The sequence below is a fragment of the Eupeodes corollae genome, chromosome 1, assembly GCF_945859685.1.
Source record: "Eupeodes corollae chromosome 1, idEupCoro1.1, whole genome shotgun sequence".
In the NCBI taxonomy this organism is placed as follows: Eukaryota; Metazoa; Arthropoda; class Insecta; order Diptera; family Syrphidae; genus Eupeodes; species Eupeodes corollae.
Window position 1 is genome coordinate 161,199,606 of NC_079147.1, and position 16,303 is coordinate 161,215,908.

The 16,303-nt window shown below is 31.6% G+C and overlaps 2 protein-coding genes and 1 long non-coding RNA gene across 4 annotated transcripts; all 3 read left to right on the plus strand.

Annotated features, from left to right (window-relative positions):
* The first annotated feature begins 900 nt into the window (after positions 1-900).
* Positions 901-1,497, plus strand: LOC129942295 (uncharacterized). Its single transcript, XR_008781015.1, has 3 exons — positions 901-990; positions 1,048-1,125; positions 1,192-1,497. It is a non-coding gene; the product is annotated as an uncharacterized LOC129942295 (long non-coding RNA).
* Positions 1,498-1,525: 28 nt separating this feature from the next.
* Positions 1,526-4,636, plus strand: LOC129942296 (tigger transposable element-derived protein 6-like). The gene is made up of 2 exons (XM_056051167.1): positions 1,526-2,907; positions 2,965-4,636. The coding sequence occupies exons 1-2, from the start codon at positions 2,565-2,567 to the stop codon at positions 3,720-3,722; spliced, it is 1,101 nt and encodes a 366-aa protein (XP_055907142.1). The 5' UTR covers positions 1,526-2,564; the 3' UTR covers positions 3,723-4,636.
* A 636-nt stretch (positions 4,637-5,272) lies between these two features.
* LOC129942297 (uncharacterized) lies at positions 5,273-15,565 on the plus strand. Of its 2 annotated transcripts, XR_008781016.1 has the most exons (5): positions 5,273-6,265; positions 7,481-7,567; positions 14,865-14,986; positions 15,058-15,242; positions 15,277-15,565. XR_008781016.1 is itself a non-coding variant. In XM_056051168.1 (4 exons), exons 1-4 carry the CDS (start codon positions 14,491-14,493, stop codon positions 15,511-15,513), a joined length of 618 nt encoding a protein of 205 aa, XP_055907143.1. In that variant the 5' UTR covers positions 13,940-14,490; the 3' UTR covers positions 15,514-15,565. The 2 variants fall into 2 exon arrangements, 1 of the variants encoding a protein (XP_055907143.1); XM_056051168.1 differs by lacking the exons at positions 5,273-6,265; positions 7,481-7,567 and adding an exon at positions 13,940-14,564.
* The last annotated feature ends 738 nt before the right edge of the window (positions 15,566-16,303 follow it).

Consider the following 16,303-nt stretch of genomic DNA (forward strand, 5'->3'; position numbering starts at 1 on the left):
CACTTCGTCATTTAATGGCACATGTTGATGGAAAAACCAATGACCCAAAAGGCTTTTCTGGAGTACTGGGAAAAGCTCTTGAGAGCTGTGATAGTTTACCAATTCAAGGTTTTGAAAAGATAATGGTAGAACTGCCTCCGATAACTATAGAACATTTAAGCACGGATCAGAAATATCTGTATGAAATGTGTGAAGCAGTTTCTAATGGGAATGTAGATTTAGAGCTTGCAAACCGACAGCCAGGAAGAATGTCTCATTCAAGGTGGCTTACAACAGCTAACAGGATTCTACGACTCTATGTAGCAACTGAAAAACCTTCAAAGGAGTTATTGGTTCTGGCTACGTACATAATAAAAGTGTATGCGTTTGTTTGGTTTCAAATCAAAACAAAACCATCTTGTTTAGATGGACCAAAACACATTTTAGCACTAATAAAAGCGTCAAAATATCTACCCAAAAACCTTAAGGCAATTGTTCATCCGGTAATAGAGCGTAATGCATATTTTTGCCATCCAGAAAATATTTTACTTGCTATGTTAGCTGATAGCCGAAGCCATGTCCGGGAATTAGGCCTTAGAAGAATTTTAAAAAGCAGAGCGGATATACAAGGTAGGTAAATGAATGAAATCCGACAGTTTAAGATCCCAAAAATAAATTTTGATGCCGATGATTACATCGATCTAATAAAATGGGCTACAGTTAAGATCACCGAACCACCTTTAACTAGAAAAATATCAGATGATGACTTACGCGCAATGGTTCAAAATGTTCCTGAAAATATAGAGCTATCCAAATATCCATGTCACACTCAAGCCGTCAAAAGATGCATTAAGCTGGTGACAGAAGCTTCAGCTTCAGTGTGTGGCCGAGAGCCAAGAGATGGATTCATAAAATCAAGAATCTCATCTCGAAAGCTGTTGCCAAAATTTGAAACGAAGAAGGAATTTGCTAAGGCTTTAGAAAAATGATCCATCTTTTTTTATTTATTTGGTAAATTAAATTTTATAACTTGAATTATTTCTTCACTTTATAAAAATGTTATTCTAGATTAAAAACGATTTGTAACCTCAACCCCACACCCAAAACATGAATTGAATAGAACACCTATTGGTATAATAGTGTAAGGTAAATTTAGAATTTTTTCCATCATTAATATAATTTTAATAATGTTTTAAATTATTATTATTTCAGGGGATTAATTTGGAAAATGTATTTTTTTTTACTAAAACATGTAATTTATTTTTTTTTGCATTGAAAATGTAATCTTAAGATTTGTTCTTTATTAAAATGTGATTTTTTTTAAAGCATATAATACAAATTGTCTGTTTTAATAGTAAGGAATATACGTTTGAAAGGGCATTTTTGTTTGCGAATAGAGGAACCTTAGGACATAATTTTTTTTTGCTAAAAACTTGTGGTATCGTTAAGAAAAAACCAAATTCAACTTTTAGTACCATAGGCATACGAAAATTAAAAAAAAAAAAAAAAAAAGTTCAAATTCACTCCGGCCTATTGTTCATCCTTTTTGTGAAGTTGAAATTCTATGTTTATCTCTTTCATGTTTTGTCTCTTACTTCACTTTAAAAATTATTTTAACTGTCTTGTCTCGTCTCTAGTCTGAGTAAGTTTCATTCTGCAAATGTTATAAAATTATAAAAGAAAATCTATAAAGTAAATTTAAACAAAAGTACAGAGACTATAAATGTTGTACCAACCTAAACATTAAATAAAGACTTTGTTAATTAATCAAAATATAAATTGTGTCCTGTGTCTTTTTGTCTGGACCTTCGCAATTACTCATTATCTACATACATGACTTCAGCAGCTCTTGAGGAACTTTTGCGTGACCCACCGGTGGGTCACATGGTAGTCAACGTGTTAAATGGTTAGTGAAGTGAGTAAGTTTTACCATCAGACACGTCTGTCCTGCATTTCCTTTTGCGTATAATTCTCAAACAATTCAACCATTTTCATTTGTTCTTTATTTTGTTCGTATTTATAAAACATTTTCATATCCAGCAAAGTTATAATGAGATTTTTACAAATAAAGTACCAAAAAGTGAGAATCTATTACATTTGTCCTTTCACTCAGCTGTTTGTCAAAAATAAAAAAAAAACACCTAGTCTATCGGTCAAGTTTGATAAACAAAAATTAAAATATGAAAATGTATAATACAGTAATCCCCGGTTAATTGCACCTCGGTTAATTGACTTTCCCGGTTAATTGATTGAAAAAATGCACTTGAAAATTTCCGAATTAAATATAATGTATTTATTTTCGCATAATTGAATCCCGCTTATTTGATTTCCCCGCTTAATTGATCAAAAAAAAATTGAGTACAAAAATTAAAATCAAACAAAATGTTCCTTTAATTGAACGCTCAAGAAAAAGAATATTATTCAGTTTACACAAATGAATTTCGATATTTTTCCAAAATGCACATAATTTGGCAGCATTGAAAAATGACAGCGCGAACTGCTCAATCTCTTAATTTACATATCTCTGTCATTTTTTGTTTGAGAGTTTGCAATTTCTTACATTTGTTATTGTTATTTGTTTAAAAATGAGTGGACGAAAGTACACAAGTTTGTCGATAAAACAAAAATTAAACATTTTAAAAGAATCACAAGAAAAAAGTAAAACCGAGTTGTGCTCAAAGTACAAATGTTCTCTAAGCACCTTAAATAGAGTGATTCGCAATGTTGAACAAATTAAAAACAAATCAAGAAATTTTTCACAATCACGCAAACGTGAACCAATCGGTTCGTGCAAAAAGGTTGAGGAAGCTCTTTTGACTTGGTTCGGTCAAATGAGATCCAAAGGTGCGGCCGTTTCTTGCAACATTGTGATGGAGAAGGCAAAACAATTTGCGGTAATGTTAGATGAGGACTTTTCTCCAAATGCAGGTAAGAAGCTCTCTCTCTCATATGTTGCATTATTGTTTCTAAGTCTATGTTTTGAAGGGTGGCTATGGCGATGGCAGAAGCGAAATAGAATAGTTTTTAAACGAATGCAAGGTGAAATGTCTTCTGCAGATTTTGAAGGTGCTGAAAGCTTCCGAAGTTTGATTCCTACTTTAGTACAAAATTACGCTGCCTGTGATATTTTCAACGCAGATGAATCCGGTCTTTTTTATAAAGCTTTGCCAACATCAACTTTAACACAAAGAGGAAGCAACGTTCATGGTTTTAAATCATCAAAGGATCGTCTTACTCTGCTTTTCATTTGCAATGCAACGGGCGACTATAAAAAAATAATTGTCATTGGAAAGACCAAAAAACCAAGATGTTTTAAAAATAAATCTGTGCCCTTGGAATATTATTCTAATAGAAAAGCCTGGATGACACAAGATATTTGGACACAAATTCTGTTTTCACTCGATGAAGAAATGATTAAACAGCAGCGCAAAATAATACTTTTCGTGGATAATGCTGCCTGCCATAAGAAGTTAGACAATTTAAAAAATATTAACCTTCAATTCTTACCTCCCAATGCAACGTCTATCATTCAGCCTCTTGATCAAGGAATTATTCATTGCTTTAAGGCGTACTATCGCCAAAATATTATAAGAAAACAAATTGCAGCTTTCGAGGCAGGGAAAACTATTGAAGAGTTTTCAAAATCATTAACATTTTTGCAAGCAATGCATATAAGCAAATATTGTTTGTGGCTTATGACCCCGTCTACTGTGAGAAACTGTTTTAGAAAGGTAACTTTTTAAATTGTCATTTATGTACATACATATGTATGTACATATGTACGTAACATATTTGTCAAGTGTTAACAGTCTTTGTTTTAAAAGGCAGGTTTCTTTGAAGAAATAGAAGAGGAGTCAGAAGATGATGTTACTATTACGGACAACTTAGTCGACAACCATGAATTTCAGACTTATTTGGCGAGTGATGACAACATATCATGCTGGGGCGAACTAACGGATGCGGAAATTTTAGAAAATCTTAATGAAGATAAAAATTTGGAGACTGTAGAAAATGATGAGGATCTATACAAATCTTACGCTTACATTTCTTACCTCTCAATAAATTTACAATTGAACTGGAAAAAATGGAAGAGTCTGTTTTAAACGATAAAAAAATGCAAACTAAGATAACCGACTTTTTTCAAAGTACCTAATTTTTAATTTTTTTTTTAAATGCGATTTTTAATTTTTAGTTCCTTAAATATGTTGAAGTGATATTTTGTTATTGTTTTTGTTTTTTTTTGTTTAAATAATTTATTTTTATTTCATACATGTATAATTTTTGTATAGGTATCATTTTTTCTATGCAATAAAACGATGAACTGATGCAGACTGCTCTTATTTTTATGATGCATGTGTTGATATTTTATCCTTTAATTGACCGAATTGTGCAATTAAACGGGTTTCGCTTAATTGAACAAATCAGTCAATTAACTGAGATTCCGACAATTGATCTACCCGGATAATTGATCGAAAATTTTGGCAAAACAGCCGGTGCAATTAACCGGGGAATACTGTATATGCTATTATCTCTAGCACAATAATGGTAATAACATTGTTATTCGTTTTATCCTAGCTACAAAAACTCCTCAGAGGAAAGACGCGGGGAGAGATATAACCAATCTATATACATTATACATACATACTTATTTATTTAATTATTATAATTTTTTAATCAATTTGCTTTAATATGTACATATGTATGTATGTATAATAGAATAAGAATTTACATTCATACAGTAAAAGACAATTTTTTTATAATCACAATAATTTAAAGTGATGACAAAGTGAATGTGTCAGTTCAATACTGAAATGTCATTATACAAGCACTATTCAACCTCCAAACGCGTTTAGATTAAAATACCTCTATTCAACGAAACATAAGTTTAATAAATAACATGTTTGAGTTTAGAGGCATTATAAGGGCTGTATAATAGTTATAGTATCAACCACAACCCCCCATAACAACATAATTTAATTCTTTTTTTGTTATTTCTTTTCTTCCGTTTTTTTTTTTCTCCACAAAATATGCATTCGATGTATTTCACAATCGAAAAATAAACAGTTAAGCAATCGATATGAACTCAATATAAACAAAATCTGAGTTCATCATATTTTGATTGGATTGAGGTTCGAGGAACTTACTGAACTAATTAGTTATCGCAAAGTATGCACTTTGTATACTTCGTGGGGACTTAAATGTAAATGATCAATAAGTTGAAATCGATTCGTCAGAGGCTTCGGACGTAGCTTTAAAAGATTCAGAAATAAAAATTCATATGAAATTAAAGATATAAAAAAATTTAAAATAAAACATTTTGTTTCATTTCTGGCGCAGTCGGTAGGATCAACCAGAATACTTCTATCTGCGAAAAAGATAGATACGCGAATAGTATCCAAATCTTTATCTGCGAAAAAGATAGATACGCGAAAAGAATCCAAATCAGAAAACAAATGTTAACAAAACGAAAACATTTCTTATAATCTCATGTAGATACTCACTATAATCATTTTATAAATATTGCTGTATCTATTAATAGCCGTGTTTTTTTTCGCAAATCTGTACCTATAGAATTGTTGAAAAAAACGACATCGGGAGTAAGCAACTTCTTTCCTTAAAGTTAGAAGCACTGTACACACTATGGCATTTTCCAGCTGTATTGAGACTAGCATCAACAAGCATCCAAAAACGTCACTTTTAACTTCTCTGAACAAATTATCGATTACATGTAGATAATATTATATTAGCATCACCGTTTCGAAAATGATCTGGCCTTAGCTAAATCTGTAAAGAGTCAAGTAGTTGTTCTATTTACATGTTAAGCGCTTATACCCGATGTCCTTTTTTTCTACGATTCAATATGGATTTGCAAAAAAACACCTAATAAAAATCCCCAATGAAATTTCACCACACAATGAAGAATGTCATATTTTTGTATTAGTGTGCGTTCTTAACGTATCCAAGTGCATAATTATAATGAAATTTCACCACACAATTATCTATGAAAAATGACATATTTTTGCATTAGTGTGCGTTCTTTTTCCACCAAAGAACTCCAAGCCAGATCTATTTGATCTTTATAGTTATTAATCTATACGTTCTTGAATCTCGGCTAATCGTACATACATTCGTGTTTTCGTGCAAAATTGTGCAAAGTTGTGAATTTAGAAAAAAAGAGTTTAAAATAAGAAACAAGACATTTCAGTTTAAAAAGTTTAAAACGTGTTTAACTCATTCGCGTTTTTCTAAAAGAATTCCGATTTAATCCACACAGATAAAATTTTTCGTAAGTTGGCCTATTTAAAAACATAATTTATTATTTGTAAGATGAACTCTTAGTACCGCGTTTACCAAAAAATTTGCATGCTCAGAACTTGATTATAAATTTACGCCCGAAATTTGCTTAAGAATCTTGGGATAGAATCCAAATTTAATCGATCCACAATCGGATGATGCTTTTAGTATACATTTTTGAGTCGTCAAAATTAAATAACAAGCCTAAGAATAAGGATTAGCGCCCATTAAAAAATTAAGTTGTGGAGAATTGCTCCAATTTTCTTCATTTAACTTTTAATCAATTAGTAGGATATTATCTGTAAGAGTGTCATAATGACCAAATATGTATATAGGTAATGCGAGAAAAAAAAGCATTCAACCATATTCTGAAACTCGTATTTATGACTCGTATTTGACTACAGTCGTATGTTGTTATTCCAGGAGTCGAACATCGGACTTCACTTGTACTAATATTGGGAAACGAAAAACATCGCATACGACTGTTCCTAACGACTATAGTCGAATACGAGTCAAAAGTACGAGTTTCAGAATATGGGTGATTATTGCGAAAACATTGTGGACGAACTACACCAAACAATTACATTCGTATATTTAACACCTATGTAAAGAAATCTGAGGTTATAATTCAAAATGATTAAAAAACTTTGTAATTTTTTCTTGTGGGGCTCCTGAAGGCTTCACTCATGTATACAATTTCTTTTCATAGCCGCTCCTGTTTTGTTACAGACGCATTTTAATTTTCTTGAAATTACGAAAAACTTTATGAATTTATGTAAAAAATTGTTGTTTAATGAAATTCAACATCAACTAACGAAAAACTACATCAGCATATAACAAAAAAAATTGTAGCCTTATGAAGTTTATAATAAAATAATGAAAATCTTCATAATTTATGAAAATAAATTGTTGTTTTATGAAATTTTACATCGTTTTACGAAGAACTACATCAACTTATGAAAATAAATCGTTGCCTTATGAAAAATTACATAAAATAATTGCGGAAAAAGGCTGTTAATGTTTGGTGCTTTGGTCTGCAGTCTGTGATAAGTTTTGGTGAGTGTCGGATGTGCTTTGCATTTTTGCCTTTTTTGTCGTGAAAATGTATATATGTACATATAAATTTTAAATTAAATAACAAAAAAAATTTATTTCAAAAAGCAGAAGTGTTAGTTCAATTAAAATAATATAAATGTGTCAATTACAGGAAATTAATACGGACTTACATACATAATAAAACCAAATTAAGCACCCTCATTGGTCAAAAACGAATTTTACCTTCAGTAAATATCAGGTATGTACATAAATAAATCAAAAGTTTTCTTTAAATCTCTACTGAAAAGGTGAACTATACAAAATTTGTTTTATGACTTCTGTTCCCATTTTTGAAACTCAAGTTTGTATCGTTTTTAATAGAAAAAGTCAGTAATTTTACGCCTCGCAACAAGTTCTTTCAAAAGTATTAAATATTATTATCTCCATACCTACATACATTCAAGAAAGATAAAATAGTTTGCCTTTTTTTGTCGTGAAAATGTATATATATGTACATTAGGGTGGGTCATTTTTTTAATTTCGCTGATTTGGAATTCTAATAGTAATAAAACGTGGCCAAATGGGCTTTATAATGACCAAATAAAATATTTTTGAAATCCGAATTAATCTTTAGCCTGCGCATCGACAGTGAAAATTACCATAGAAAACATTAAAATCCCACATTCAAATTTTTAAATTTTCAAATTAAATTTTTTTTTACAATCAAAGTAGGCTGCGTAAGTAACTTCATTTCTTTAACTTATTTGAAAGCGTCAAATAGTTATTTTTATTCATGTGATTGTGACCAAAACGGTGAAAGTTTGTGTGATAATATCAATAATAATACAAAATAATAATAATATTCTATCGTAGACAAACAGGATTGGAAAAACAGAGTAAGTTCTTTTAAAGTTAGCATCATTTCGAAATGGAAAGAACAAGGCGTTGTTATAAATGTCCAATTTTTGAAGCAATGGAGGGACTTAAAGAAAATATTTTACCAACTTACGCAGATGTTATGAAGTTTTACGAATGTACCAGATTTCATCTTAGGTTAGATAGAAACACAAAGAAAGAACCGTCCTTTTATGATGTAGCGAAAATAGTTTCTCAGAAGATAGAAAATATCTGGAAAAAAGCATCTCTGCCAATAGTTACCAATGCACGAATAATTCAGTTATTGAGATCATACCATGCAAAGTGCAAAAACTTAAATAAATCTTTAAAAAGATGTTCTGACGAAAAGAAGCAGATTTTTTTGAAACAAAGCACATTTTTCTTTGACATTTGCTCATGCAAATGCAAAGACATTTCTAAATGTATCTGTGCAAAAGAAAACAAAGTGCATAAAGAAGATCAAACCTTTTTATTAGATCAAAGATCTGAGAGAAAAATGAGGATAGGTGGTGTCGATCGTGTAGCTTCTGCCAAATTGCAAAAAAAAATAGAAAGATCAATTAGCCGTTCGACTTCAATAATACAAAAAGAGCAACAGAAAGAACAAAGAAAGGAGCAATTAAACAATTTATCTTCATCGTGTGATTCTGATAGTTACAACCTTTCCATAAGATCTACGTCAAAACGAAAATGGAGAGATAGAGACAAATAAACCCTCAAAGTCAAAATCAAAGACCAAAAAGACCACTATTCAAAACCTACCTCTGTTATCCAAGACATGTGATCGGTATGGAGTTTCTAATAGGGCAGCAGCCGCCATCGTTTCTGCCGCACTTCATGATCTTAAGTCCGATGTAGAGGTGATTGATAAATCTAAAATACGCCGAGAAAGAAACAAAGTACGGACCGAATTAACATCCAAAGCTTTATGTTCAAATGTCCCTGCTTTGTATTTCGATGGGAGAAAAGACAGAACTCTTGGTGTCGTTAAAAAGGGTAACAAAAGATACAAACAAGTTTTGACAGAGGAACATATTTCTATCATAAAGGAGCCGGAATCTATATTTTTAGGATACACGACACCACAGCAGGATACTGCAAAAGGTATAGAAGCATCCATTTTTTCACTGCTTCAAGACACAAATATCTTACTTGATGACTTACTAGCTGTTGGCTGTGATGGCACAGCTACAAATACAGGCAAATTAAATGGTGTTATTAGAATAATGGAAAAAAGGATAAGGCGTCCTTTGCAATGGATAGTGTGTTTGTTTCATTTAAATGAACTTCCACTCAGACATCAGGTCCTTCTTCGTACACGGGTGAAATTGGAAAAAAGCTAGAGGGTTGCGAAAAGCTATGTATTATAAAATATAATTCCATTCCCAGTACGCTGGCAGATTTGTCAGCAAAGGATTTAAGTACAGATCAGAAGTACCTGTATGAAATTACAACTGCAGTGATCACCGTAAATTTTCCATCTGACTTAGCAAATAAAGCGCCTGGAAAAATGTCTCATGCCCGATGGCTTACGAAAGCGAACAGAATACTACGACTTTACGTATCTACAGCAAATCCATCGCAAAATTTAATTCATTTGGCTGAGTTTGTTGTAAAGGTTTATGCACCAGTATGGTTTCAGATAAAGATGCATTCAACTTGCAAGGACGGTTCAAGACATTTTTGGAAACTTATTGAGGAGTCTCGATATCTTTCTCCTGAACTCAAGCAAGTTATAGATCCAGTAATCCAGCGAAATGCATACTTTGCACACCCTGAAAACCTTTTATTATCAATGTTAACAGATAGTACACTACACGTTCGGGAGCTTGCTGCCAGAAGAATTCTCAAAGCTAGAAGTTCGACTCTTAAAAGAAACGTGCCACGAGTTTTTGAAGTCCCAAAAATTAATTTGTATGCTTCATCATACACTGATATGATAGATTGGCAGCAGAAAATTTATGAACCCCCAGTTTTAAAAGATGTTCCTAATGATGAAATTTTGAAAATTATAAATTCAAGGGGTGAAAGCAACTTAACGTTTTTGAGGCTGCCTTGTCACACCCAAGCAGTCGAACGTTCTGTCAAAATTGTTACCGAAGCTGCGATGTCTGCATGTGATGACAAATCTAGACAGGGTCTAATTCAAGCAAAAATAGCGTCCAGAAAATTCATGCCGAAATTTGAAAGCAAACGTGACTTTAATGTTAATTTTAATTAACTTCTAACATACAAAAAAGTGTTTAAAGTACATATTTAATTTGTATGTACATTTTTATTATAAATACTTGGTTATCTAAGCTGGTAAAAAATAAAACAACTTTTAAAATAAATATTTTAACATTTTTAAAATAATTGATTTTTTCCGAAATTAACGTACTTTCAAACTCAAAGCGCAGGCTGAAGAACGTAAGTAAAATTTTTTTTTCTCTTAAATATTAAAAAACAACTTATTTAGCAACGTTTTATCACTATTAGAATTAAAAAAAAAAAAAATGTCATATAAGAGTGACCCGCCCTAATGTACATATACATTTTAAATTAAATAACAAATTGTACGCATAGTCTGTCTTCACAAAAAAAAAAAAAATTATTTGTTTTCTGTGTAAGGAATTTTTTTATACAATGGATACCCTTACTAAACATTTTAAGAAGAAACACTTCCTTAATACTAATAGCATATTCAGATGTATTGAAAGTCCTTGTTATCAGGATTTTAAGGATTTGTCAAGCTTTAAGAGACATGTTCTTCGAAAGCATAGAAAAAATAATGTAGGGACAGAAAATAAAACAGATACAGTTAAAAATGACGAAATGAAAGTAAGAACAGACAAAGAGCGGAATGATCCATCTGGTGAATGTATTTGGTCAATCAAAGATTCAGGACAAAGTCACTTGGAAGAATCAAACTTTTTCAAAGGATCTAATAACAGACGGGTGGAAAGTTTCTTAAAGTCAGCTGGTAAATTATCTTTAAAACTGCATAGCAACAATAATTTCACTAGAAAAGATGTATGTGAAATTCAAGAACTTATAAGACTTTACATAACTGATACCCTTTTGGATATGTTTAAGACATTATCATGCGAAAAATTACAAAGTTCATTCGCAGAGTCTCATAATGAATTTCTTAGTTTGGTTAGTGAATGTCGAGATCCATTTCAATTATCGAAAACTGAACATCGCTTACTTCAATGGCTTCGAGAAGAACAGTATTTGGAAAACATACGTGAGTTTACAATTGACCAATCATTAAATACTGTTCATCAATGTGGTTTCTTGACTTATGATGAACAAAAAGTGACAGGTGTCTTAATGCCACTGCGTTTTCAATTCAAAAAAATATTTGAAAAAAGAGGTTTACTTACTGGTGTTCTAGCAAATATAAATGAACTGCAAAAGACAAACATTATGACAAATTTTGTTCAGGGAGAATTATGGAAACAAAAAGCAAATATGTATCCTAATAAAAATCTTATTCCATATTTTCTTTATAACGATGACTTTGAAATTAACAATCCATTAGGCTCTCATAGTGGCCAACACTCAATAAGTAATATATATTATTCATTTCCATGCCTACCAAAGAAAGAATCAATGTTGGAAAATATTTATTTAGGAGCAGTTATTAAAGCTAAAGACATTAAATCTTTCGGAAACGAAAAATGTTGGAAATGCTTAGTAGATGAACTTACATTTTTAGAAGTCAATGGACTTGATATCATGACAGAAAATGGTATAAAACACGTTCACTTTATTTTGGGATTAATACTTGGTGATAATCTAGGTCTTAACTCTTTACTTAACTTCAATAAATCATTCGTCAGCTCGAGCTTTTGCAGATTATGTAAAATGCTAAAAAATGAAACTCAAACAGCAAATATAGAAAATGTGGCCTTAATGCGAAATCGAACAAACTATCAGAACGATATTCAATTAGCACAATCTTCAGAAAGTGGAATTCAAAAGGCATCAATATTCAATGAAATACCTTCTTTTCATGCAGTGGAAAATTATAGCGTTGATGTTATGCATTTGTATACTTCTTTCGACTTATGGTTGGTGACTTGGTGCATGAAGACGATGATGGGGTTTCCTTTTGAATTTTTTGGAAATAATTGACATGATTCTCTGCTTTTCCATAAGTCCAGATTTTATAACACTTTTGTCTGAAAAGATCGCTAGACATAACTCAGAATATGTTCGACTTTTTAATGACACGCTAAAGGCTAAGTATCATAATATGATTCACTATCCAACAGTATTGAAAAATTCAGGACCACTAATAACGTTTTGGTGTTTTCGATATGAGGCAAAACATAGGCAGTTCAAATTATATTCTAATGCAACGACGTCACGTAAAAATATTTGCGTAACCTTAGCAAAAAAATATCAGTTACAATTCGCTTTTTCATTAATGGATTTTTACCCTGAAGAACATTTTGCTGAGACTACTGAAAATGTCAGTAATTATAACAAAATATATCGGAAATGCTTAAAATTGAGATTAAATTAATCAAATCATTTAAACAGTTTAAATATAATGGATATTTATACAAAAATGGATACTTTCTTGCTATTTATACCAATGACATTCAAATATTTATAATTTTGAACATTTTTAAATCAAATAATTCGGAACATTCGCTATTTTGTCAAAAAATTAACTCAGTTCAATATAATCCACATTTCTTGGCCTACGATATAAAACCTGATATCTTGGGAGAGTTCACTATATTGAATTTTAATGATCTCGTGGGGCCACCATTAAATTGTATAAAAACATCAAAGGGGAGAACCATGATCAAGATTAAGGAATATTTTTCTGTAAATATCTAAAACAAAAATTGGTTTGTTTCAGTTTTTAAAAATCAAGAAATCTTTCCACCACAATCAAAATGAACCAAACATTTGAAAATGACAAACAACACAATCAACTTAATTTCTCAAATACCTCAAGCAACCTTAATATTTTGTCTAATGAATCAATTCAAGAAGTTAACTTATGTGCTCTACAATTAAGTTTTGACCAAATGATAAACCAACCAAATAACCAAGATCAAGAACAACTTAATTTCAGTAGTATCAACTCAGAAAGCGTATCATTGACTGGGTTTCCAAGTAACTTGCAGGACAATATTAGTATGACCATTACTAATAATACTTTGACAGAGAGCAACGACAAAGAAAATGAGTTAAGGCAACTTCTAACAAGCTGGAACTTGGGTTATTTGGTGAATCAATTTATAGGTAAAACACATTTTAACAATTGTAGCAACGCATATCATTTTTTAAACAAGTTTATCTATTTTTTCTATTATACCAATTAAAATTTAATTTTAATAAATAAGTAAGCCCTTCTGGCAACACCTTTTTTTTATAAATTAATTTATTCATATCTGGCAGTGCCATCGTATACAAATGAAATGTCAAATAAAAGCTCTTCAAGCTTTCCAAGATAAAGTTAAAAAAAAGCTTTCGAACAATAATGTATAAATACCAAACACAAAATTGAATAAATTGTAATCGACTGACAGCTTCCGAGTAGGAACCAGCACGGTGGAGTACCTCCGCCTCTGAATAATACTCCCTTCGTATGACAGAAGATTTCGTTGAAATTTAAAAGTTGTTGTTGTTTTTTTTTGTTTTTTGAAGACATTTTTCAGCAAAACTCTGGAGAACCCAGGCCCGTATCCAATCTAATAGCTCTGTTAAAATCAGTACGGTAGAGTCACCTCAGCCTCTGTAACTTTGACAGTAATATTAGACGTCAAACAGATACCTGGTCAACAAAAGTCATCGAATCGCTCCCTTACCTCTTACACAATCTATTTTAATAATTTCGATAGTAATACTAATGTTTTTTGTTTTATAAAGAACAAAAAATATTCGTTAATGTATTAAAGGTCATGAAAACGAGACATATTTACTTGTACTTAAAAAATTTGGCGGACGGAGACAAAATTATCTTTGAGCATATGTTGGAACAGTGGAGGGAATCTATCGGACTTCCTATTGAAAAAGATCCCATGAACAGTAGTTTTTACTCGGAAAAATCTATGACACCAACTCAATCTCCAAGCACCAGCAGATAATCATCTCCATACCCAAATCCTTCCAGTCAAGGAGAGGAATACGAAAAACAGTTTGTAAACCTCTCAATGATCTTAAACAATACAGCAAGAGGACAGTTTTTAGTCAACCATTACAATTCTTGCCAAAAGTTTGGTGAGGAACAAAAAAAAATGCTGATAAATACAATTGTATCTTATTTTGAGGAGAACCATGCCGTTTTCACCCTCAGGGATAGCCGTAGGATCGAAAAGGAGATCGTTGAAAGATTCCCCACTGAAAATCTTGTAAGTCACATTTTATATTTTACAATTTCAACAGTTTTTTATTTTAAACACATTAAAGAAACTGAAATCAGTTAAAACTTAATTAAAAAGTCGCACGAATACTCTTACTATATTTTATAGGGATCGTATCGGAATCGCGGTTTTTGAAATCCTGAAATCCCGAAAAAAAAGTTTTAAAAACCCGTCTGATAAAATACTGCTTAAAAATCGGGATTATAAAAAAGCGGGATATCGTACCCAACCCCTTTTTATATTCTAAGGTTTATTTATTTGTCTAATGTATTTTGTAATAATTTCCAGGAATACTACCGAACGTCATCCAGAGGGCGAATATACAACAAATTTTCGAATAACAAGAAGTCGTTTCGCCTATCTGGAAGTCCTTGTTTTTTTAGAACCGGAAGGAAACAATCCAGTACTTGGTAATTTCATTTTAATTACATACATATTTATCAATATAATTTTAAAGATATTTTTTATTTTAATTATAAAGATTCTGAATCAAACGCAGAGGAAATAATTAGATCAATCAAGTTCGATAACCTGACAGCGGAAGAGTTTGATCGGTATTGGCAGGATTGCACAAACTACCGTCTTAATAAAATACAAGCTTGTAGTTCAACGGCTGAGGCCTTAGAAAAGTGGCCATATTATAAAAAGCCTCTTGGTTTTCGACTGGTAATACAAAATGAAGTTATTTTATTAAATATAGATTGATATGGACTTTAAAGTTCTTCACGCAAATGCGTGTTCACTGTTGGACAACTGGGAAGCACAAAGAACAAAGATTGCTTTGTTTTTAACAAAGGATCAAAACTTAAAGGACAGGCGATTGGTTCAACTTCTTAAGGAATGGATGAGTGACAAGTTAGATGACAGTAAAATCTTTTCCTTCCTTTTTTACTTGCGAAATACAATTGGGCAAGTTCTGCATTTAGAAAAAAATTGAACTCGAGATTTTGAGTTGACATTACTATGACAGCGAACACAATTAAAGTAGGTCCGACACGACAAATCCGTCTGTCTGCCTGTCTGTATGTCTGTATCTCAGTATGTCTGAACCTCGATCTACAGCCAAAGTCACTGGAGTTATTTTCTTCAAACTCAGTGATTATGGGTTTCAATAATACGCTAGAGGGGAAATTGAAATTTTGTTGATACTTATATTGTAGGTTATTAGGAATTCAAACTTATTTTGAGTTTATATTTTTGTTAGCACAAATTAATAACCATTGACGTTTCTCAGGAAGCATTCCTCTTTGTCGCCAAATCTCTTGAAGAATTTTTAGATAATTTTTTTTTCATTTAAGGAATACGTCTACCGATATCAAACTAATTATAATATCGCATGCTTAATGGAATACTGACCCATTAAGACATAGGTCAAAATTGAGTTACGAACAGATACTGCCTTTTGTTAGCGACATCTACCGTATACGGGTTGAATTGTGACCAAACCATGCATTTTTGGCGCCATAATGATATATCGGTCTCTTTCACTCTTATGGGATCTCGCGGCGTGTTATCGTCGAACAGCGACTCATGCCAGTTTGTGTCCAATACTTATCATTATTTTATTGAACGAAGACCCAATTGTTTTAAGCCTGCTTACCACTAAATTCAAAGGTAAGTTTCATTAAATTGTGTGTCTTATATTGACAAATTATATTTTAGGTCAGTTTACTACATATTTTAATATTATATTACGTGGAACATTCAGTTTTAAGTCAGTTTATCAT